This window comes from Culex pipiens, chromosome 3, assembly GCF_016801865.2.
Source record: "Culex pipiens pallens isolate TS chromosome 3, TS_CPP_V2, whole genome shotgun sequence".
Taxonomy (NCBI): Eukaryota; Metazoa; Arthropoda; class Insecta; order Diptera; family Culicidae; genus Culex; species Culex pipiens.
The window spans coordinates 96713954-96739496 of record NC_068939.1 but is presented as its reverse complement, the minus strand read 5'-3'; the positions used below and the strand labels follow the sequence as shown (position 1 = coordinate 96739496).

The window sequence follows — 25543 nt, the reverse complement described above, 5'->3', positions numbered from 1 at the left end:
TTATTTGGTAACGATATCCTGTTAGTTTACACTTTGTATCACGGCAAGGAAGGGTTTAAAGAGATTGTACATTTGGAGCCAAAGAAATTTTCAATTCTCTGAACGGATGAGAAAAAAAAACTAAGATCTAATCTAATCTGGGTCTAGTTCTGCATGTGTGTGATGACTGCTCGTTTAAATAGGTTGAAACGAGCTTCTCGTTTGAGAATAAAATTAGCTAAAACAAATATACTGAAAGTTTAAATCTTTAATTGGGTCCTAAAATGAAGCTTAGATTGCTGATATTATTGTTTACAGCGATAAAGCTTATTTTTCTGAGTACAATGACCCTTTGTACGACCACAAAGAGTTTAAAATGGATTTTTAAATCAATTTTGAAAAATTAACCTCGCGGTCTTTCTTGACAGAAAAGCTCCTACTTGACAGCTCGTTCCAAGGGGACCATAGTTGATCCATCGAAAAATGTTGTCTTGTAAAAAAAAATTGCATTTAAATGAAAAAAAGTGATCACAAATGTTTTTTAATCGAGTTTTTTACCGTTGTACATAAAAATTGACATAGGGCTTTAGTACCCAATTCATGAAAAAAGATTTCTAAGTTAGATTTCTTAGTTCCCTTTCAGGCCTGAATTTTCAAAAAATATTTTTTTGGTTTATGATGGGAAAATGGTTCTGAGGACCATATAATGCACGATCAAAACCATTAAAAAATGTCAAATCATTGGTCAAATTCTTATGCCAACATGATTAAAAGAGCTGTCCCGGTTTGCCCCAGATTGCTGAAATCCGCCGGATATATAGAATTAGTTTGACACTAGCTTTTGCCTTCCTCACTGATGTAAGGCTATAATCCTGCTCTGAAAATGAACTTTTGATTAAAAGCTCCTAGACCCACCTTCATGTATATATATCGACTCAGAATCGAAAACTGAACAAATGTCTGTGTGTGTATGTGTGTGTGTGTATGTGTGTGTGTATGTATGTATGTGACCAAAATTCTCACTGAGTTTTCTCAGCACTGGCTGAACCGATTTTGATCGAACCAGTTGCATTCGACTTGGTTTAGGGTCCCATACATCGCTATTGAATTGTTTGAAGTTTCGATAAGTAGTTCAAAAGTTATGTATAAAAATATGTTTTCACAAATATCCGGATCTCAATTATAAGCATGTAAACGATGTCCGGATCCATCATCCGACCCATCGTTGATTAGGTAATTGAAAGGCCTTTCCAATGAGTCCAAAACATTGAAGATCTGGCAACCCTGTCTCGAGTTATTACCACATAAGTTATATCTGTGTTCTTTTTTTTCTGGATCTATAAAAATGCTGAAATGTGTGTCCAAACCACTCATATTACCCATTTTTGGTAAAAAGTGAAGAAGGCATCAACCACATAGGTGGATTAAGTTAGTTTTTTATGAAAATACGAAAAACGAACCTCGCGATTTTAGCCATTCAGCAAATGGCAGATATTTTAAGATAACTCACAGATATTACTCCAGGTAAGCACAGATTTCCCAAGAGCGCAAATCTGGCAACCCTGGTTTTGAGAGAACTGAGTGCTGTGAGTGATTTGACATTTCGGCGAGATCGCACCTTTCTCTCGTGGCGCCAGAAACTGTTGTGCTGTTCGAATTCAAGGAATAATTTAGATTATTTTAAAAGTTTCGGCAAATTTTTCGTTTGCATGTCGCTCTAATTGCACATAAGAAATAATTTTAGTGTTTTAGAAGTTGTTTTAGAATAGTTTTGCAAACGATCGAGTGCTCGTGTGAAAGCCTTAACCTTCGCTCATGCTGGGAATGTGAGTATTGTTTGATTTCGTTTGTTTTAGGTAATTTGTTAACTTGAAGATAAAACAAATTGTTTAACCAGGAAAAATATTGTCTAAAATATTTGACTAGCGAGGAGAAATTGCATTCATTTATTAAAATATTGTTCATAAATATTTTCCTGAAAATCGATGCACCAGCGGTTGCTTTGATATTTTTAAAGTCACTCAGTAACTCAGCTCGATGTGGGTCATCCCTAAACGGCAAATTTGCAGAATTTTATTCAAGTCTTAATTTTTCAAATTAGATTAACTAACAACTAACGGAGATTGAGTTATAATGCAATTATACCTAAATACCTAAATTGTTTGTCTATTACCTTTTAATTAAATATTGTGTTTTGGTTTAAACAAGTATAAAGATCACTTTGAAAACTCGTTGTTATTAGAAATATTTTATTAATTACTTTTTAAGCATATGAAGTAACAAACTTCTGTTTTAAAAAATCTTGCTTTTATAAATATCTTGAGTTTTTTTTTAAACATGTCCTATAAACATATGAAAGACAATAGGTTATAGGTCTTTTTCAAAAAATCTCTAGATATGTTTTATTTAAATTTGTAGCACAGAAACATATTTTTCCATTACTAACATCGTAACTTGCATTTATGACCGAATAACATCTCCCGTTGACGCCCTGCCCTGCCCTCATATTTCTAGAATCTCGCAATGAAACGAGCTCAACCTTCTTTTTTGCATGCTAGAGAGAACAGCGTTGACCGGCGAATGCGGCCGCGGCCAAACACGCGCGTCAACCTGGAATCGCTGATGTCGAACGAAAGCAGCCGCACTTCGTCCTCGCGGTCCTCTTCGCCGTCCAACCGGAGCCCGTCGCCGGTGCAATCCGAGTACATTCCTCCGGAGGCGGTGAAGGAGGAGAGCACCGTTAAGGTGTGCCTCCGGTTGCGGCCAAACTTGAAGAACAATCCGGTGCGGCTGGCGTTTCGGATTCAGGACAACACGCTGCTGGCCAGAGGTTCGGACGATAATTCTACCGAGCGCCAGTACACCTTCAGCGACATCTTCAACGATTCGGTGTCTCAGGCTCAGGTCTACGAGAGCTGTATCAGACCGTCGATCTCGAATATTACGGGGGATCGTGGCGCAACCTTTCTCACGTATGGAACTTCTGGATCTGGTAAAACGTACACCTTGCTGGGCACCAACAACAGTCCCGGAATTGTCCCGCGAGCCATCGAGCAGGTCTTTGTGGAGAACTCGAACCTTATTTCACCGCAGCCAAATTTAAAAATTGATAAAACCACGATCCAAACCTTGGACGATGAAAGCGTGCGTGATGAAATCAACAAGGTTCAAGCGATGAAACGGATCCTGCAGAACCGCGACAACAGCCACGTGAGGATGAAGTCGATTATACAGAAGGAGCATGCGTTCCACCCGAAGGAAGATCCCGACCTGCGTGTGTTTATTTGGGTTTCCTTCGTTGAAATTTACAACGAGAATGTGTACGATTTGCTGGCGCACGATTCTATCTTTGGCAAGCGTAAACCGATGAAGATTTTGTCCAACGAAGGCAACGCCTACATCAAGGATCTGTCGTGCGTGTACGCCGGAAGCAGCGAAGACGCGTACAACATTCTTCAGTTTGGAATCCAGAGCGCAACGTACGGATCAACCGACGTCAACAGCAACTCCAGCCGCTCGCACAGTATTTTCTCGATGACGGTCGTCTCATTCTCGGTCGTCGACCAGCAAATCAACTATTCCGTCTACAAGTTCTGTGATCTCGCCGGCTCCGAACGACTCAAGAAAACCGGAACCGTTGGCGATCGGCTGAAGGAAGCTCAAAAAATCAACACTTCGCTGCTGGTGCTTGGTCGCTGTCTCGAAACGGTGTACAAAAATCAAAAGTCGAAAAAACTGGCCGAAATCGTCCCCGTGCGCGACTCCAAGCTGACCATGCTGATTCAGTCCGCCCTGCTGGGCAAGGAAAAGTTCACGATGATCGTTAACCTGTATCCGACGGAGGAGTACTACGACGAGAACTTGAACGTGCTCAACTTTTCGTCGATCGCAAAGCAAATCGTCCTGCAGAAGAAGATGACCCAGAAGCATCACCGCTCAACCCGATTCTCGTTCTTCCTGGCCCAGGCCACGAGCAGTCCGTCCGCACGCATCGATGGCAACCGTTTAATGATGGAGGTTGAAAGGTAGCTTATTCCTACAAAATTAACTCAAATTCCCACTAACCCCAACTCTTTCCGCAGACTGAAGCAGGAGCTCGAGCACGAGGCGACGGTTTATCGCGAGCAGCTTAACGAAAAGGAGCTGGAAAATCAATTTCTTCGCCAGGAGTTACTGCGGCAAGAGTTGCAGCTGCGTAACGAACTCACCGACGACTTTGAGTCATACTGCGTGCAGCGCGAAGCGACCTTCCAAACCCGCCTGAAGCAAGCGCAGGAAGCGGCCGCGCTGCCGTACAAATCGCAGGTATGATAAGAAAAATCCCTTTTAAATTGAGTACATTTAACAATTTGACGGCCTTTACAGATTGCAACGTTAAACACCAAGGTTGAAAAGCTCCGGGAAACCATTATGGATATGGAGTACGAGGAGGAAGAGTACGAAAAGAAGCTGGCCGCGTACCAGGACGAGCTGCGTAAATACCGGGATAAGGAGAGGCGCTTCAGAAGGTTGTCTCTGTGAGAGTCGTCGTGTATTTGGTTTGATTTTGTGGCGTCTAGTTTAGTGTTTCTACTTGTTTCATAATAAACCAATCGTCTGTAAGTTTTAAACAGCGCACGCTTTTTTTTAAATATCACATGTTAACGACAAAATCAACTTAACTGGGACAGCGTTGAACTGCAGCTTCCAAGAGTAATTTTCGAATGAATGTGCCGCAGACATTATTGCCAGTGATTTTCAGCACTATTAGTGAAAGCAAACAATACCATGCGTACCTAGATTTGGAAATATTCCACTTCAAGTTACTAATTTACGTAATTTTCCATTGTAGATGATCAGATTTTTATTTAGTTTTAAGCTTTTCTATTTCTATCCTTTTCCTTAGTAAATCTAGAAGGTTTTTTTCTTAATTTTTCCTTCTCTTGCCAAACCCATTGTTAGAATATCCAATTACATCAAAATGAATTATAGTTCAAATCATAGTTGAAAGGAACTCCAAAACTCTATTAGGTTATAAGAAATACGGAATTGTTAATTGATTATTTACTAATAAAATAAATTGAAATTGAGATGATCAGATTCCCTTGTATGGATTCAAATTTCTACGTTAAGTATAATTTTCTAAGTTTTAAGTGATTGTGTTTTTTTAATTATTTCAATTCAACTATTGAGTTTGATGGAATTTTATCTTGTTGGTGAGAGCCTATAAGCACATCATAACCCAGAAGGGATACTGAAATTTTACGTTTGTACCATTTTGTGGTACCCCAGTCACGAAATTCACCTTGCGTTGCAGACATCATGTTTAATTGGGACGTAAGATTCAAGTTTTTTTTTTCTTATTAATGTATCTGCTCAAACACCCGTAAGTGCGGCATACCATCCGATTCCTTTCGACACTAGCTGCGCATTCTCCTAGCGTATGATTGTAGTTGGGAATACCAGCCTACACGTTTCGACTTATCTCCACAATTCGCAAACCGAAATTTTCGGATATGCAAAGATAACTGGATTCCACCTCAGAACCACCGTCCAGATGCAGCCCTCTTCAGGTATTTTGACGAAAAAATAGGTTTGCCGGACTCAAATCATGCTAAATCGTGAGGTAGTATTTTCCCGAAATGGTTCCCATTTCTGCACTGGACCCATCCTTTCTCATGGCAGTGAATGGCGAAGAACAGCTCGTTGGCTTCATAGCTGAACCTAATTGTTGAATGCGGAGAGCTTGTATCCGGCTTTTCACCGTTATGGTATGGTTTGATATGGGTTTCACAAAGCAAGGTATCATAAAACTGCCTGGAAAAAAGAATTCAAAAAATAGTACAGTAAGATTACTAATAATAATACAAACGTGATAATTTAAGAAAAGTATGCTTCGTTATTTGAACATAATTCATATAACTCACTAGTTTTATTTACTATAAACCAGTGCGTGTGTGTGGCTAGGTGTGTGAGTAAATACAATTCGAAACAGCACGCGCCGGTAGACTTGCTCTGACACGAAGAAATTTATTTTAGAAACACTCACTTCAACTTTGTACGGATTATTTTCTTCAAAACTAACGAATTATATAGAAATTTATAAAACAAACTCAAAGTTAAAGCTGTGCTACACGCGAGAGACAGCTTTGTCGAGCATTGAAGTACAGTTTCAAAGTTTCGATTATCCGAAGCAGGGGCGCCGACTCTGGGGGGGCAATGTACTTTTTGCCCCCCCTAAAATTTGGCTGGGGGGGCAGCCCATACATTGTGCCCCCCCAGAAATTTTGGAAGAAAAATATTCTTATATCAAATATAAAAAAAAGGAAATAATTGAAAATAATATCTAAAACTTAAATGGAACATTGTTTGTACACACGGATAGAATTCTTGCAAGTTTTGAAAGAAATCGATTACAATTTTCTGGATATAGATGCTTTTTTCTAAATCGACAACGTTTTATCTATACCAATGTGCTCTCTAGGAAAATCAGTAAGCTTAGAACAAGAGCACAGAGGCATCGGTGAATGATTTGAGAGATGTCGTCAACATAGATTTTACGGATTTGCTCATAAGATTTCTATCTGTGCATGTTGTTCCAAAAACAAAACCAATGTACTTTTCCCATAGCACTTCATCTACAATCAAACTTACGCAAACTCTTGCGAAAACAATCATCAAGTTTTCAAACGCAACATTCTAAAACTATACAATTCTAAGGTTCTAAAATTCTAAGGTTCTATAATTCTAAAATTCTTAAATTCTTAAATTCTTAAATTCTTAAATTCTTAAATTCTTAAATTCTTAAATTCTTAAATTCTTAAATTCTTAAATTCTTAAATTCTTAAATTCTTAAATTCTTAAATTCTTAAATTCTTAAATTCTTAAATTCTTAAATTCTTAAATTCTTAAATTCTTAAATTCTTAAATTCTTAAATTCTTAAATTCTTAAATTCTTAAATTCTTAAATTCTTAAATTCTTAAATTCTTAAATTCTTAAATTCTTAAATTCTTAAATTCTTAAATTCTTAAATTCTTAAATTCTTAAATTCTTAAATTCTTAAATTCTTAAATTCTTAAATTCTTAAATTCTTAAATTCTTAAATTCTTAAATTCTTAAATTCTTAAATTCTTAAATTCTTAAATTCTTAAAAAAATATTTGTTGTCAAAAGCATTATTTTTAAATTTTCGATTTATTTAAACATTGAATTTTATTTTTATTTCTAAATTACTGATTGATTAAATTTCTGATTTCCTGCTTTTGATTTCTTAACATTTTCAAGCCATGAGTTTATTTAACCCTAGAATTTTTATACTATTATTTTTTTTATGTTGGAATATTGAATTTTGTGTTTTTTTTCGAAATTGCAGATTTGAAAAATAGATGTTTTTTTAAATGTGTAGTTTTTTTTTATTTCTGAAGAACTAAATTTTGGCTTTTTACTTTTATTTTTATTTTTAGAGTATTTGTATTGTTGAATTTCTAAATATCTGATTATTTTTATTATTGACTGCTACTTCTAGAAAATAAGTGACAATATGCCTATGAGAAGGAATTCGCCCTTCAAACATATAAAAAAATCCCCCTTATTAACATTCTCAATCACGTTTTAATAAATTATTATTTTCTAAAAAAAAATAATTCCGGATGAAAAAAAATCGTATCACATCGTAATAAAATTTCAAAATTCGTGATATACAAGAAACATTAACATCTAAAGCCACTCTTACTTATCGATTTCGGAAAACAACCGTGCCCCCCCAACATTTTGGACTAGTCGGCGCCCCTGATCCGAAGGTTTGTATGAGACTTCGGATAATCTAATCTAACCCTAGCGCAGCCAATCTTCCGAAGGGATCCTGAGGAAAGCGGATTCATTTCATGTGAGTCGGGCGGAGAAGAATACACATACTTAGATTTTTATGCCGAACTTCGGCAAAATTCTGCTGAAATCAGAACAACTTATCGCTCGGCAGAAATATATGCCGAATCTCGGCAAAATGGAAGTCATTCTACCGAATTCTCGGCGAAAAATGACAGTTAATATGCCGAAGTTCGGCATTTTTCTGCCGAAAAAATCAGTTGTTCTGTTTTCGGCAGAATTAGGTTTTACGCCGACTCGATTTGGAGGTTAGAAAGGAGTGCACTGTTTACATGGACTTAGCAAAGTTTGATGCGGTCCTCGATTTTGTTCGGGGAAATTCGTCGACAATCGACGAAGACTATGTAAACAGTGCACACGAGCTGTCAAATGACGTCACGGTAAAAACGAAACTATTGGCACTACGCCCCCCGGGGCATGGCCTTCCTCTAACGTGGGATTTCTGCTCCAGCGCCTCTGACGAGACAGGAGAAACCGGGACTGACGTTTTACTTCACCATCCGATAGAAGCTCAGTGGATAAGGCGGGAATCGAACCCGCGTCTCATAGCATCATCGGGATCGGCAGCCGAAGCCGCTACCCCTGCGCCACGAGACCCACCCATGACGTCACGGTGTAAAACCTAATTCTGCCGAGCTCGAAAATCAAAAATGACTGTGCCTAGTTGTCAGTGTCAGCCACTTGCGAACTGTCAGTGAGAGCCGCCTTCAATTTTTGTTAATGTTCTTATTTGGTTAGAGCAGTATTGTATTTGAAGGAAAATCAATTTAAAAAAGTTTTTAAATTTGCATTTTTTTTCGGACTGAGACAATTCATTAAATACAAAAGAGGCTAAAATAAAATAATTAACTTTATTAAGTTTTCAATTTTTGCTAATTTTTGATAAGATTTAGTTGAAAATATGTATTCATGAGATATATTTCCAATATGACCATAAATCAAACAATGTTATGTCTTACATACATGTAGTTAGTCAATGTGTTTAAATATATAAATCGTTCAGTACAACCCGAGCTGTGGAGGAAGTGAAGCAAATTCTCTGGACAAAAATAGAAACAAAGAGGGGGAAAACGGCGAGCTGGCGGTTGTCATGAATAGAAAGGAAGCGGAACGTTTTTTTTTTTTTTTTTTTGAAAAAAGTAATTGTAGATAAAATTTGCCTTAACATTAAGATCGTTCAATTTAACATAAGCCACCGTTTTTCAAACAATCTCTCTGCAAAGCCGGCATCTCGGAAGAATGATCATGTCACAGCGAATTCACTTCACTTCCTCCACAGCTCGGGTTTTGCATTTTATTGCAACCAGAATGGAAAATGACAGAAAACAAAGTCCGGCAGTACCGGCGCTCACGGCGGCGTAGTTTCCTCCGCTGTCGGGTGCGGTTCCGGATAAAAACAGAAGGATCGCCTTCGACAAGCAGGAAGCAGCAAACAAAATACTGGCCCCTCACGCCTGTGGAGTCACGAAGGAACAAGGCAAGGAGGTACTCTACAGTTCGGCTGAGCTGTGGAAGATCTTCAACGAGTTCAGCGCCCATGGTTTCATGTCCTGCAAGTATGGTGCGAAATGACCCTTGCAGTCATTAGTTAAAAAAAATATTTTCATTATTTTTTATGTAACTTTCATGATTTTTGGTCCTACCCTCGTCTCGGCACCGGAGAGGACCTAATAAAAATAAGTTACAAATAAAAAAAAAATGGCGGAGAAAGTTGCATCACATGAGTCATCACGATCTTGAGCACTTTTTTGAAATGTGCTGCATTTGTATTGTCAAGAAGGGCAGATGACGACCATGACGACTGACTGGACCTGGGACTGGACATTTAAATGGGAAGTGAAATTTTCTAGCACAAACACAACAACAAGAAAATGAATTGGAATAAGAAGACCTCCTCGCTTCTCCCTCCCAGATCAGACCCAATCACGAAATATTCTAGCAGAGCTGGTTCTGCTAGAAACCTGCTAGAACGGTGTAACATTTCTGCTAGAACGCTGTAAGAATATCCACCTCTGTTAGAACGCTACTAGAATCCTGCTGAAACGCCGTGACTGGGGAGGAAACGGGTCAAGGCAAATTCAAAAAAAAAAAAATGCAGCCAAAAATCATTTTAAGTTTCAATTTTTAACGGTACTGATCATTGTCGAAAATTATCGAATGTAACCGCAAAGTTACAACCTTGGTTACAACACATTTTGTCTGAAATTTTCTCTTATTAAATTTTTATGCCAATTGATCCATCTGTTTGGTCTTTGGTAACATCAGCTCCGGGTTCAGACCTTTTGTTCTATCTCCTTGCTTCCTTTGACATTTCTGTTTGTTTATGTGTCACTTGCCCATCCAAACAAATCCGAAAAAAAATATTGAAACAGAAAAAAGGCAATCGAATTCGAGCTTAGAATTAATTTAAGTTTTGCATTGATTTTGCATCCAAAGTTGATAGAAATAGTGCTACAATTTGTCGGACACGCTTATCTCTTCAATGTGCTAACAAGTTCGCTGAAATAATCTACGCGTAGTGAGCAAAAATTCGATTTTCAGTGCTTGCTTCAGCAGTCAAGGAAAAAACCCGCCCCCACCCACTTCGAGACGGTGCTATCACCCACCCCGGATCCAACGCAACCCGAGCTCAAACGTGGGCAACCCACCTCCCACCAGAGTGTAAACAATCCATTCCCGTGCGTCGCCCACCTGCAGCCCAGAGAAGAGTGCGTGCGGAATCTTCCGACATCCGTTCGTTCGTACGTAGATTCAAAACCAGATGAAAGTGGACTTTAGAGCTTTGTATTCCTCTGTTATTTGTACACAAATGACCAATCCGAGGCGGACGCTCGTTAGTGTAGCCGTTTAAAAATAGTAGTGTCCCCTCTAAGAATGGATCGTCACCGACGGCGGAGTCAACACAACCTTCGAACGATCAAGCGCCATGAGAGGCAGCAGCAGCAGCGCCTTAATCGTAATAGTTCCTGTCACACCGACAAATTGGACATCTTCCGTCGATACAGCGTCGTTGTCGTCGTCATCGATAGAGCAATTACTTCAGCAGCAATCGGGAACGGAACCCGAGGCGTCCCGTCGTTATATAACTATTTAAACACTCGCAGCGAACCATTCACGATCAATCGGCGGGAAATTGGTCAGTGTTAAGGAAGACGAAGCGCGGGTGAGAGTGCTTGGTCCGCACTTGTAAAACAGTCAATACTAGTCCATATACAAACACGTATCACCATGGACAAACAGGAAACTCCAAAGCAAGCCAAAGGCAAACGACCCTTTCTGGGACTGCTTTCGAAGCGATCGTCCCGCGTCGAGCCACAAAAGTGCACCGACAGCGACGACGAACCGGGAACGTCCGAGTCCGGGAATGCCTCCACAGTCAATCTGGTCAACAGAGGCCAACAATCAAGCAGTGCCGGCAATCTCCAGCACAAACCAACCGACTCCAGTGTTCCGGACGCGACTCCAGCTGCCACCCAACGGCAGGATTCTTCCAACCAGAGTGATAACAACTCGTATCACCTGCTGTCGACGTCCTCAACCGCCACCACGACGTCATCGGCGGCAGATCCGTCCTCGTCGAAAGCTACAACCAACACTTCGTCGTCCACGTCGCAGCAGCAACAACAGCAGAAAACATACAGCAAATTCATCGCAAGGTAAGTTAGCGTTGTTGAGATAACTCTTTGGGACTATGAGATATAGATAAGTGGATCTAAGATTTGTGCAGCGTTTTTTATTATTTTTTTTTGCCGTAGAACTTCGTAATAGGGCTCTGTACGGGATAGCAATCCAAAATTTTGCAATGCGAAATGAAAACTCTTCTCTCATGCACCATCAAGTTTAATATAATTTCTTCGTTCGTTTTTCGTCACTTTGGTTATGCCTTGAACATTACCACTGCACCTTATTCTGATAGAATAAAGGTCTATCCCACAACCGAATAGTTTTATATTGTCTGTTTTGTGCTTATAATTTTTGGGTACTTTCCAACCGGATGACCGACAGTGAAATTATTAAATAGTATTTTTTTATAAGACTTTGAACATGCTGATTCAGCTTCTGCACAGAAGCCACAGCCATTAATTCACATACATTTTCCTGCATTGTTTATATTTTTAAGTATATTTGAGCTCGTACGAAAATAATTTAAATGTTATTACAGTGCTTTTCCAGTAACTGGGCTGAGAATGTAGACCAGTTACCGATTGCAGCTGTCTAACTCGGCTAAACGAAAAATGACAAATGAGATTATGCAACGTAGAAGGTGTTGTTTCGATTAAGAAAAATAGTTTATTTAACTATTTATACAAAACTTGGTAATTTTGTCTGTGATATTCAGCACAAACACTGCCCAGGTTAATTATAGATCTCAACGCTTGAGACGGAGACTGTGTAAACAAAAACGACCTCGGAAATGGTCTCCCGACCACGACGACGAGTTGTTTTTGGCGCACGCCACATGTACTTGCGCTCCTTGCGACACATTTCAACACGATTGTCGTCAGCGATTTTCAGTGTGACGTGCTCACCGCGATTTCAGTTTAGTTCTGCTCTTCGACGTCACGATCTTAATGGTTCTTTTTTCTGTTTTCTATTTCAAGAGATCCTCCCGGAGCCAGTTCAAGCCGCTTACCTGTGGCGAATCGGCTCAGCGGGCAGTTCAACCTGTGCTGCTCGGTGGACGAGGCCGTGCTCAAGTCACCCAAGAAGAACCGGTACTCGGATCCTCACGGCGGTGGCGTCCTCAGTGCGGGTCATTCGTTGGAGTACGATCAGCAACTGCAGCAACGGCGACAGCAGCTGCGGCTGGAGTTGAGCGCAAAGACGAGTGACAACAAGGGAAGTCCTTCGCTGAACGGTGCGAGCTGTAGACCGTTGGAGTTGGGGAGTGGCGGTAGTGACAATAGGGTTGAGACGAAACCGGTGGTGTTTCGCGAGTATCCGAATCATACGCAGCGAGCGATTATGAGTAGCAAGTCAAGGTTTAAGGATCGTTTCTTGCCTCCACTGCCGAAACTGGATGGGTATGAAAAGATGGAGCAGCACTTTAGTTCGCCGAACATTGCGGACAAGGAAGATCCGCCGGGGGTCGATGATCGGCGGGACAGTAGAAAATCGATGTCTTTTGATACGGTGACGTCGGAGAACGATGGTGACTCCGGGTTGGTCAATCCGGTTAGTGCAGATTCGCTGGCCAGACAGGCACTGATGGCGGCTCACGTGTTGAATCTCATTCCGGTGGACAAGGCAAGGCAGAGAAACTTTCTGCATGGTCGGCTAGGGGCAACGTCGCTTTTGGGCGCCGCAGAGTTGGAAAAGATTCTTCCAACGCGAGAGATTACAATTTTCGTTGGCACGTGGAACATGAACGGTCAAAGCCCGCCCAAACAGATGAACGATTTCGTGCTGCCGGCAGCGCTGGAACATGTTCCGGATATTATCGTGTTTGGAACTCAGGAGTCCTGCTCCGAGCGCTTCGAGTGGGAAGTTACGCTGCAAGAAACGCTCGGTCCAACGCACATTTTGCTCCACTCAACCAGTCTCGGAACGCTGCACTTGGCCGTATTCATTCGGCGCGATTTGATCTGGTTCTGTTCCGAACCGGAGGACGCCAACCTGTCCGTTCGACCCGGGACTGCGTTCCGCACAAAGGGCGCCATTGCGATCTCCTTCTGTCTGTTTGGAAGTTCCTTCCTGTTCGTCACATCCCACCTTACAGCGCACCAGCAAAAGGTGAAAGAACGAGTCTCCGATGTGAAAAAGATTATCCACTCGCTAGATCTTCCCCGAAACCTGACCGTGAAGCACCGCAACAAAGACGTCACGCAGAACTTTGACAGCGTCTTCTGGTGCGGCGATCTGAACTTCCGACTGAGCGAACCGCGCGAAAAGCTAATGCAGTGGATAGAAACGACGCAGTTTCCACTGCCGGAACATCTCCCCCACGGTCTCATGCACACGGACCAGTTGACGTCGGTGCTGGCCGATGGTGCCGCTTTCAAGGGGTTCAACGAGGCCAAGATCACCTTCCCGCCCACGTACAAGGTTCGTACTGAATTCAATGTCTAACCATAAACATTAATAGCAATCCTTCCCAAAACACAGTACGATCCCGGCACGCAACGGTTCGACACGTCCAGCAAGCAGCGAGCTCCGGCGTACACCGACCGCATCTTGTACAAGTTTAAACCGATGGCAGCCACGGCGGGTAAGTGCGCTTACTTCTTTCTGTAAAATCCATAACCGAATCGAAATCTCAACATTTGCAGTTCATCGGCGCACGAGTAGTATCGCGGGAAAAGGTCATCATCATCCGCCGGTGCCGGTCACGTGCTTGGCGTACGATTCGGTCCAAAGTATCATCACGTCGGACCACAAACCGGTGTGGGCGTTGTTTCGGAGCATCATTCGGCCCGGGGTTGATACGTGAGTAAACTGTCTTAATTTTTGCCGTTGTGTTCAGATTCGATACATAATTACACTTTTTGCAAAGTATTTTTTTCTAAATCAAGCCACATTTTCCACAATAATTTTATCGAATTGAAATAAACGGGAAATGTCTCAACAGCAGTATCCAATTGATTGCAATGAGAATAAAACCTCACCACTTAAAAATATCAAGCCAACTCCAAGCGAAACTCATTTGAGGATACCGTGGATATTTTCCCTTATCCCATTAAGCATGTGGAGCTTTGCTGCGACCAGGTTGGGACCGAAGATCATTTTAAAATAATAATAATAACAAAAATAACTCCTTATACTCCGTACTTCGAGATCATGTAACTGACGAGGGTTACTTGGTCCAAGCGGGTCTTGCAGGTCTTGAACCTGGCGATGTACTCGGAGAAAATGCCCCACAGCTCAGCCGAACTGTAGAGCACCTCCCCGGCTTCCTCCTTCGTGGCTCCACCGTCTCGGGAGCCACTGCTTCCTTGGCTTCTTCCTACGGGGCGAGGGCGATCCTTCGAATTTCCGTCCGGAGCTGCGCTCGGCAGCGGAGGGAACTCGTCCGGCGTGAACGCCGAAACTGCTGGACTCTGCTTCTCCGTCTTCCTTGTCGGCGGTTTCGATTTCGACGCCTGCTGGCCGCTCTGGATGAAGTCCGCATCTTTGGGGCAGCTGCGGTCTGTGGCTTCGTGAGCTGCACACCGCTTCGACTCTGCTTCTTTGACTTTGCACTCGTTGTTGCACCTCCCCTTGAGGTGACAGTTCCTGGTTCCATGACCCAGCTGCAAGCAGTTCCTGCACTGGATAACGTTCGGTCGCTTGTTCCAGTAGGCCTCCCACCGGATGATAGTGCTTGCCACAACCTTCATTGCACAGAGCTTTTTCAGATTGGTGTATCCCTTGGGGAAGACCACAATCTACGGAGTTTCGTCCACGGTGGACTTTTCCTTCCGCTTGATGACATGCACCTCCAGCGCGTCCAGCTTGAGATCCCTCTTCAGCAGGTACTTGACCTCATCCGGTTTCAGTTGATCAGGTAGACCACGAACAACGATGGGTGAGATCGTTCGCTTCTTTGGTCGTAGAATTCCACATTCTTCTTCTTGAGGAGCTCCTGCAACTTGTCAAAATCTTTGACAGAGAAGCAGGTCACCTTGGTTCCAAATCGGGTTAGTTTGTAAATCGGGTCGAAATCAAATTTACAACTTTCCACTATCGCTATGATCTTATAACAGTCCGTGGTGTACTTCACCATCAAAGGTGGTTGCTTTTGTTTACTTGCCGACTGGCCGGGTGCTGGAACCGCCGGGACGTCCCCTCCTCCTGCTGGGCTGACATTGTTGTTGTTTTCCGCTAGCGTCCACCGAAAGAACCACGACGGCCACTATCGGTACTTTTGACCCGCAAAACACGACAACTCCAAACGTAGGGTACGTTAACCATTAGTGGACCCCTTTCCTATAGTGGACCCTCTGAAGCGTTTTTGATGAAAAATTCAATAAAATCACAATTTCAAGCGTGTTGTTGTCTACAAATCTTTTATTTGGCATGTTCAGCATCATTTAAAACAATGTTGACTGACATTGAATCGTCCTTTTCACCAAAATAAGTGTTTTGAGTTCGACATCTGAAATCAGCCATGGCCACTAGCATTTTCACAACAAAACAGCATTTATATTTTATTATTGAATTAACTATCCAATCATTTTTGACTGATCATTTAACTTCAGTAAGTCGAAATATTGTAAGTTTAAGGAACTTTACTAAAATAAAGCGAAGAACTGCTCATTTTCGATCAAAAATTAGGGGGGTCCAATATAGGACAACGAAAATCCAAACTTTTCCAAAAGTGGACCCCTGTAAATTTAACCTTCAAAAATGAAGAAAACGTTGTATTTAAGCAAAAGTTTGTCTTAAACATAAATGCTTGTTGTAATCAACCTAAACGCATATTTTTTTTCAATTATGAGTATAAATATAGCTGTTTTCATGTTAAAAGTACCAACAATTCTGAAGCCGTAAGAATTTAAAATTTATCGAAACTATAGTTAATTGTACTTAACTGAAGCATCATAAATGTAGTTTGAAATGATATTTTATAATAATAAATCAATAACAAAACATTTTTTTTAAAATAAACGTGCGTGGTTTTATCAGCAACTGTAATTGTTTAGTTTCGGTCCACCATTTATGTAATAAATATGGAAAAATTTGAATCAAAAAAACTTTTTTAAATTTATTTTTATTTTTACAGTAGTTTTTGAAAAGTTTTCTCTGATCTTTTACGGAAATAAATGTGTTTAAATGTCTGTTAGATTTTTCCGTTGTTTAAAGCCAAATTTGTCAACAACATATTTTCTTATGATGAAAAGTGAGCAAAATCCATCTTTTATTCGTTATATCTATCATTAGACCTACACCATGCATCAAAACATCCAAAATCGTTTAAATTTGGTCACTAGCGTGCCCAGCTCTTTGAGGAAGGTGGGGCAATAATATGAAAATTTTGAAAAATACGTCATTTGTGGACACCCCCTGACCAAATTTAGAACACATTTCTGAGTATGGTGGGGCAGTTGCCCCATGTTGCCCCACCCTGTGCACGCTAGTGAATTTGGTATAAAAATAACAGTTTGCCTATAGTGGACCCGGGTCCACAATCGGATTATGGGCCCGGGTCCACTATAGGAAAAGGGGGTCCATAACAGGCAAAAAAAACTTTTTTTTCAAATGGCTATTTTTCTGCTCAAAAACGAATAACTGATGAAACAAATAGTAAAAATTGTTCAAAAGACTTCAGATTTCATTGTTTTGTACAGAGGGTTATGAAAAAGTGCTTAAAATATTAAAAAATTGTAAAAAATGTGTTTCGGCTCTACTAGGGGGTCCACTAATGGTTAAAATACCCTAAACAAAGCCGCGAGCGCGCGGCAACCACACTTCTGTCACACAAGAGTGGATTTTCTACGGTTTTCCAGAACAAATTACTAAATTTTATTGGTTTTTCTGATAATTCACATGATTTTGAACCAAACTGCATCATTACCTCAAAATTGACGAAATTACATATTGGACGGACTAGCTTCGAGCGGCAGTAAAGCTCTATGTAAATTTTTATGTACAACGGTAAAAACACGGTTAAAACCCATTTCTGATCACTTTTTTATTTTAAGGTGAAGCCGTTGATCATTATCGAAGAAAATTGATCATCACTCTAAAATTCTCTGAATTTAATTCAATTAAAGGAATTTCAGCACCAAAAGGAATCAGCATGTGCCGGTTGTTGCCTTCTTGAAGCCACTGAAGGAATTTTTGATCTAAATCAATTGTGCTTCAAAATTTATATAATTTTGTGGCACAGTCATTGACGTCTTAGTTGGTAATCATTGATTAATTACGATTTCCATAACTTTACAGGGAATGGGAGAATCGTTACCAAAAGGAATCAGCATGTGTAGGGCACTATTCTAAACAACTTGTTGAAGGAATTTTGTCAAAATATTGAAAGCGACCCAAAATTTATATCTTTGAACGAAAAATCATGAAAATGATGGAAGTCTTCACGTTAATGCAAAAAAAAAAAATATTGATAAGACAACACTTTTTCCATTGATCAACTATGGTCCGCTGAGAACGAGCTGTCAAGTAGAACCTTTTCTGTCAAGAAGGGTCGCGAAGTATTTTTTTTTTTAAATTGATTTTAATATCAATTTTAAACTTTTTGCGGTCGTACAAACAAAGGGTCATTGTACTCAGAACAATAATATCACAAATTTAAGCTTAATGTTAGGACCCAATTACCGTCTTCCAAATGCTTTTACTTGTCCCTGATGTGCGGCGGAGATGAGAGCGGCCGCTGAGAATCTAGTACAGGTGGAATTGGATCTATTCTCAATTATCAATTCCTAAGCAACTTTGGCTTAGATAGTCATCACATCAAATTGCGAAATTCAGTCTGCGATCCGCTAAAGTCACCGTATCCTAGCGAAGCAAGGCAAATATTTTTATCATAGAACCAAAGGAAGGCCAAGGATTGATACCTAAGAGCATGCAATGGTACTGACCTTGTTGCGTGCTCTTCGGTTGACGTCCAGGTAAAGAACATCCTGGAAGGAGCGCAACTAACTACATCCGTAGTTCTGTTAGATCATCCGAATTATCTTGATCAGAACAGTACAGCTCTGGTTCCTTGCAAGTGTCATATTTTCTTACCTCCTCGTTGGCTTGGTTTTCATGATGACCTAGCTGGTGGCCTGTGGAAACGGCTCGTAAACCTTTGACCACCGCGGGTCAGAATCGAAACGGCTAAAAGAAAGGGGCGCGACAATGTGAGAAAGGAAAGTAATTTGTGATAGTAGACGGTATTGTTTTGATTCGCAGTATGTTGAGTCAACTGCTGTGGATGTACCTGAACGTTGCAGAACGGGTTTTCTCTTCTCTTCGTTCTCAGCTACCACCTATCTCCTATTTTTATTTTGCTCTACCGATATTTACTTCTTCTCTGATTCTTCTATTTAATATCCATCATTTGATTTGAAGGGCCTCGTGGCGCGGTGGTTAGCGGCTTCGGCTGCCGATCCCTAAGTTGCTATGGGGCGCGGGTTCGATTCGAGTTTTCTGGGATGACCCAGCACATCCCAACACAACAGCAAAGTAGTCTACCATACTCACTGATGCGGTACATCCGCTTTGTCGCTATGCAACGCAGAAATTGTATGCAATATGTACGAAGAGTTAACTTCCCTTATTCTCCAAACAAACTTCACTTTTTTTTTTCTATTTTTGTTGGTTTGGTAATATTTAAGGCTGCTGAGCAAAAATCCGTACACTTTGCCGATATGACAGCATGGTATAACCAAAACTGTCAAGGAATTATTTATATAAATGAAATTGAATAAATTTGAGAATTAAAAATATAAAACTGTGTCGTTTTTACAGCTAAAAAAAATCAAAAAATGCTATCAAAGTGCGTATGACTTGCACGTTTAAAAGTATTCATAAAATAAACCGTGATTTGAATCAAAACATTATGTTCTTAAGTTTTTTGTTAAAAGTTTACGAAATGTCAAGTTTGCTTTAACGAATATTAACGTTCTCAGTGTTTTCACGAACACATTTAAAAAAAATATATTGAAAAGGTCCTATAACATGTGAAACACAACAGTTTATAGGACCTTTTAAAAAAACTCTTGATTTGTTTATTCAAATGTTCACAGGTTTTCACAAGTTTTACATGGCCTTTGGATCTTTTAATGAATAAATTTCTAAATGAACAATTCGAGATTTTTTTAAAAGGTCCTATCAACATATGAAAGACAATAGTTTATAGGACCTTAAACAAAACTCTAGCCTTATTGATAATCAAGTTTGAATTGAGGAAAACCCGGAAAACTGCCTTTTTAAATCAAACTCACAGTTAAATAAAAATAAAAATGTCTAGTTAACAAAAAGTTGTTAAAATTCCGTACAAATCCTTATTATGCGAAAAAATCCCTACAAAAATTCCGGCCTGTTAAAAATCCGCGAAGATTGTCGAAAATCCGTATGGTAAGGAAAAAATCCGTACAGTTGGTAGCCTTAGTAATATTATTATCATGGTGATGTTATTATCAGAACAAAATGTTTTGTTTTTAGGTCTTCGGATAACTGAGTCTGTCATTACAAATAACCTAACTGAGCTTGTGCTATACTATTTACAGCGTTCCACTGGCAGCGGGTCTCTTCAATCGGGACGTCTACCTGGAGGGAATGAAACGGCGGCTGGACAGTTCCGGCTCGAGTTCCTCGGCCGTCTGCAATATTCAATGATAAAGGGCAAACTTCGTAACGTGATAAGGTAATTAGCACACAGGTAACGTTTTCTAGTCATCTATAGGCTGTATTCTAAATATTTGAAATTTAAAATGATAAAAGTGGTGAAAAGACAAAGATTGCCAATGAACGTGAGACATTGGAAGTTAAGATATCAAAACTAAAAAAGATTCCCTTTTGGCGAAAATGACATTTTTAACATGTTTTTTTAGAATAGAAGTGCGGAATTGAAAACTGTGTAGAAGATATATGAACGTCCCCTGTAGATAGCTGTTAGGGTTAAACTGTTTTCATCAGGATGTAGCGCCGTTATGCGCTTTGGATAACGTAGAAATACTACAGCAGCCTTGAAGGTTTGATCACCAGAACTGTTTCTAGTCAACATGATAGTCAAATTATCAATACCTAAGCTTAAGAACGTATGTACTAGTTTAGAGTTAGACATGTTATTACGATCGTCACATATCGATTTAGTATGGCGACTCTTCGTTACTTATAAGTAAAGCAGCCTGCATGACTGTTAAGGTGGCTCGATTTGTCAGAAACATGTTATTGTCTAAACCAAAATAGTAGTTTATGCAACAAGTTGCAAAAAGAGGATTTTTTCAGCACGAGTCGTACACTTATCCAACGAGGTTTACCGAGTTAGATAAATACGACGAGTGATGAAAAATCAAGTTTTGCAACGAGTTCCATACAACGTTTTTTGCAATTCCGAAAAACACCCTTTGGACAGAATTATAGGACAAATGAATGAATGTCCATGCATTGAGTCAATGAATCGCTCAAATCAAAAAAATGTTGAAAAGTATAACTTTTCCTAACAAGTGCTGAAAAGTTCCACTTTTCAGCATCCATTTCAGTGCTGAAAAGTAGAACTTTTCAGCATTTGTTTTGAAATGGGTTACTATTCGATTCTGTTATTTTTGGTACAGAAAAGTAGGCTGTTTCGTCGTTCAACAATGACAGGAAAAGTAAGTAGTTTCACGACGGAATGGCAAAAAGTTCTCTTCAACTTTCTTAATATTTTGTGTAAGTAAAAACTGATATAAAATGCTATAACTATGTTTTATATCAGTCGTGAACACGATGATTTTTTTAGAAATCAGCAGAAAAATTAGGTTGTTTAAATCCGAAATGAATCCAAAGAAAGTTTTTTTTCTGAAACATTCGTCAAGCCGAGCTACCTTTATAGCCATGTAACAGCAAACATTTAGGTTCCCTAAATTATGTAAACTGGTAGATGCAATCCCGCAAATATAAACACTCGAAAAGAAGTTTTGGACTGCTCATTACAAATTCTTTTAATCATATTTTTTTAAATTTTAACAAAATTTGCTGTCTGGATGCAGTCTCAAAGTAAATTCCAATATAAAACAGTTGATCAAAAAAAAAAAAAACAACAACTGAAACTCAGAAAATAACAATACATTAACAAAAATACATCTCATAACCATTCTGCTTCGACATGAAAAACCTCAAAGACAACCAATATGAACGGAACATTCTCAACGTTAGAAAAATAGTTTAGCAACCAGTCAGTCACACTAGGCGTCAGTGTTTAAAATCTATAATTGAGTAAAACGACAGAAACCAAATAAAGAAAAAAAAAATACACGTAAAACCTCTGTTAACATGGGATCTTTCGCTACCTCTCGCGATGAGTAGATGCAAAAAATCGAAACGTAGCAGAACTTAAAACATACAAAAAACCTAGTGAGCCATCACACAACCAGGGAAAACCTCTAACAAACTGTAAAAAAGTAACCACATAAATCGCCTCTGAAATTTTGCAAAAAATCGCGCCAACTAAAGCAATTGTAGTTATCTCACACCTTTTTACACACAATCTCTTTCCATGGACCGGAATATACCAGAGATGGCCTTATGAATAATGAACAAAAAAACTGAAATAGAAACACACTCGAAACGTTCGAGTGAGGTTGAAACCATAGAGCTTTCTGTAAAAAATACCCATTGTTTGGCTCTCGTCTTTCATTCCATCCGTTATTTTTATAGTTTTGATTCTGAGATATGTTCGATTCGAAACGATAGTCACATTTCCAGGATTGTTTTATCGTAGGTATTTTTAAGAATGATATGATTTTATTTATGAGAAACACGTTATTATTTATTACGCTGATTGAACTGTGAATAAATTCCACTTTCCTTCTTAAACGATGTCAGTTTATAAGTAATGAATATCACCATCTATCCATACGTCTTCATTTGTCGCTTCCGAATTGTGTTGTTGTGTGAGCATTCGACGTAACATCTCTGCATTAAACTTAACGCAGTAGGCCTGGCCGGCTTAACGTTTGTGATCTATTAGGTTTTACGCCGACTCGGTTTTGTGGTTAGAAATTTGACAGCTTGGCTGCACTGTTTACATTTTATGCACGTGTATCTCAGTAAAAATTTGTGTGCGTGTGCGCTCGTGACGTCACGCTGTAGAACCTAATTGGGAAAAATCTCGGAGCCTAACCTATAAGGGGAATTGAACTTTGACAGTTGTCACGTCCTAGCTTGAGTTTTTTATGTTAATTTGAAAATGAATGAAATGAATTTGAATAAATTATGTCAAATACAATCGTAGAACTTGTAACCAGCTTTCCCGCTACACGTTCTGTGTCAATTCTTACACGTGGTTTATAGATGACCCCTAAAACTGTTTTAGAAACTACGAATAAAAACAAAATTTAAACATGATATAAACTCATATAAAATACTAAAACTGAATGTAGATAAACATAACATAGAAGTAAAATTCTTCGTGGAACCAAAATAATTCAAAATGTCCTCCTGAAAACGTGAAAAATACCAATAAAAATTTACTGTTCGTATGTAAGTAACACTTTTGCTTAATACAAAAAAGGAAGAAGTGCTTTGTTTTGGCAAGTTTCAACAATTTTTTTTCTAGCATTTTTTGCGCTTTTATTGGCGCTGCACCATTAGCTTGGCCTGCTGCACGATTCTGCACCAACAAGCTCGGTCCATGCATGTCTCCAATTTCGCGGTGTTCCCACACTTTCTAAATTAGAGAGCCTGGAGCTTATTAGAGAACGGATATCTTAAAATACTGAAACTGCAAAGCACCTGAGCAGTTTTCTACCAAAACCGGAAATGGATTTTATTTGTATTTTTTTATTTGGCTCAAACTTTGTGGGGGCTTTCCCTATGACCAAATAAGCTATTTTGTGTCATTAGTTCACCCATACTAGTCTCCATACAATTTTGGCTACTGTCCATACAAAAATGGTATGTAAATATTCAAACAGCTGTAACTTTTCTGATCAATTTGGTGTCTTCGGCAAAGTTGTAGGTATTGTTGAGGACTATTGAGAAAAATATAGGTACACGGAAGAAAATTTGAAGATTTTTTAATCAACTTTTTTTTTACTAAAACCCAATTCCCAAAATACGTATGTTTTGATTTTCGAGATTTTTTGATATGTTTTAGGGAACAAAAATCCGCAACTTTTGAGCCATAGAGAAAAATGGTAAAAAAAAATTCAAAATATTTTTTTTCGAAAAGATCGGGTCGGAATTTCACGAATGTTTCATATTTTAACATTGAAAATCGGACCATTGGTTGCTGAGATATCAGAAAATGGTGAGTTGTTTGGGTGAGACTTAGAAAACTTTAATTTTCGTGTTTCTTTTTCTTAAAGCGGCTGTATCTCAGCAACCCGAGGTCTAATCTTCAATGTCTCTTAGACAATTTTATAGCAAATTTTCTGAACTTTTCAAAAAAAAATATTTTCAGAAATGGTCACTCATGGTCACTATTTTTAAAAATCGAAAAACTGCAAATATTTCGCTAAAATCAAACTTTCGGTGGTTATATCTTGAAAACGGAGCACTTTATCAAAAAATCTGTAAAGTAGTTTTCGATTGCAAATTCAATTTTGCATTAAAAAATAACGTTAAATTTGTTTTTGCATGAAAATTCGATTTTTTCCAAAAATCACTATTTTTCAAAAATTCATAACTCGGCGGCAGATTTTTTGACCATGTTTCTCTATGGCTCAAAAGTTGCGTAGCCAAAATTGTATGGAGACTTGTATGGATGAACCAATGACACAAAATAGCTTATTTGGTCATAGGAAAGCCTTCACAAAGTTTGAGCACAATTAAAAAATACAAAAAATAAAAATAGTCAAAATCGCCGATTTCATAGAGAGTTGCTCACCTGCGTGACTCTTTTCAGAATCTCTTTTGATCAGTCAGTTGAACAAAACAAACTGAGTTCAAACATAGTTTATAAGTGGTGTAAATCTAAAATGAGATGCTGCGCTTGCAAAAAAAAAAAAAAACGGAAACTGACTATTTTTGAGCGCAACGACATAATTTACGAATCAAATCAAAACTCAAATTGCAAAAGAAAATATAAATTGTTTTGTTTTAAATTTTTGTTTTGCACTTTTTCCAATAAAATATAAATCACCCAAATTACAATACTTCCCATCGATTGAACACCAACTGAAATTTCTTCTGCTCGATTGGTACCTCCGTTTGACAGTTCTCGTGCTTCGATTGGTACTTTTGAGCAGTTCTCTACGGAATCGGTCTTTTTTCTTTAATTTCAATTTTTGTATTTTTTAATCCGGCTGAAACTTTTTTGGTGCCTTCGGTATGCCCAAAGAAGCCATTTTGCATCATTAGTTTGTCCATATAATTTTCCATACAAATTTGGCAGCTGTCCATACAAAAATGATATGTGAAAATTCAAAAATCTGTATCTTTTGAAGGAATTTTTTGATCGATTTGGTGTCTTCGGCAAAGTTGTAGGTATGGATATGGACTACACTGAAAAAAATTGATACACGGTAAAAAAAAATTTGGTGATTTTTAATTTAACTTTTTGTCACTAAAACTTGATTTGCAAAAAAACACTATTTTTAATTTTTTTAATTTTTTGATATGTTTTAGAGGACATAAAATGCCAACTTTTCAGAAATTTCCAGAATGGGCAAAAAATCTTTGACCGAGTTATGATTTTTTGAATCAATACAGATTTTTAAAAAAAATCGAAATATTGGTCGCAAAAATTTTTCAACTTCATTTTTCGATGTAAAATCGAATTTGCAATCAAAAAGTACTTTAGTGAAATTTTGATAAAGTGTACCGTTTTTAAGTTATAGCCATTTTTAAGTAACTTTTTTGAAAATAGTCGCAGTTTTTCATTTTTTAAAAATAGTGCCCATGTTTGCCCACTTTTGGAAAAAATATTTTTGGAAAGTTGAGAAAATTCTCTATATTTTGCTTTTTCGGACTTTGTTGATACGACCCTTAGTTGCTGAGATATTGCCATGCAAATGTTAAAAAACAGGAAAATTGATGTTTTCTAAGTCTCACCCAAACAACCCACCATTTTCTAATGTCGATATCTCAGCAACTATAGGTCCGATTTACAATGTTGAAACATGAAACATTCGTGAAA

The 25543-nt window shown here is 38.8% G+C and overlaps 2 protein-coding genes across 6 annotated transcripts in view; both read left to right on the top strand.

Annotated features, from left to right (window-relative positions):
• LOC120417462 (kinesin-like protein subito) overlaps positions 1-4589 on the top strand; it is a 39259-nt gene extending 34670 nt beyond the window's left edge. For 2 of the 5 annotated variants that reach the window (XM_039579529.2, XM_039579526.2), the window contains exons 2-4: positions 2538-4004; positions 4062-4284; positions 4345-4589. In XM_039579529.2, the coding sequence (XP_039435463.1) occupies positions 2560-4004; positions 4062-4284; positions 4345-4500 (1824 nt within the window). In that variant the 5' untranslated portion in view covers positions 2538-2559 and the 3' untranslated portion in view covers positions 4501-4589. Of the gene's footprint in view, positions 1-1599; positions 1806-2493; positions 4005-4061; positions 4285-4344 lie in introns of those variants that run through there. The other 3 variants (XM_039579527.2, XM_039579528.2, XM_039579525.1) reach the window with 3 other exon arrangements.
• Positions 4590-10202: 5613 nt separating this feature from the next.
• On the top strand, positions 10203-21713 carry LOC120417458 (inositol polyphosphate 5-phosphatase E). Its single transcript, XM_039579515.2, has 5 exons — positions 10203-11498; positions 12444-13887; positions 13948-14050; positions 14112-14268; positions 19989-21713. The coding sequence occupies exons 1-5, from the start codon at positions 11071-11073 to the stop codon at positions 20095-20097; spliced, it is 2241 nt and encodes a 746-aa protein (XP_039435449.1). The 5' UTR covers positions 10203-11070; the 3' UTR covers positions 20098-21713.
• Positions 21714-25543: the final 3830 nt, after the last annotated feature.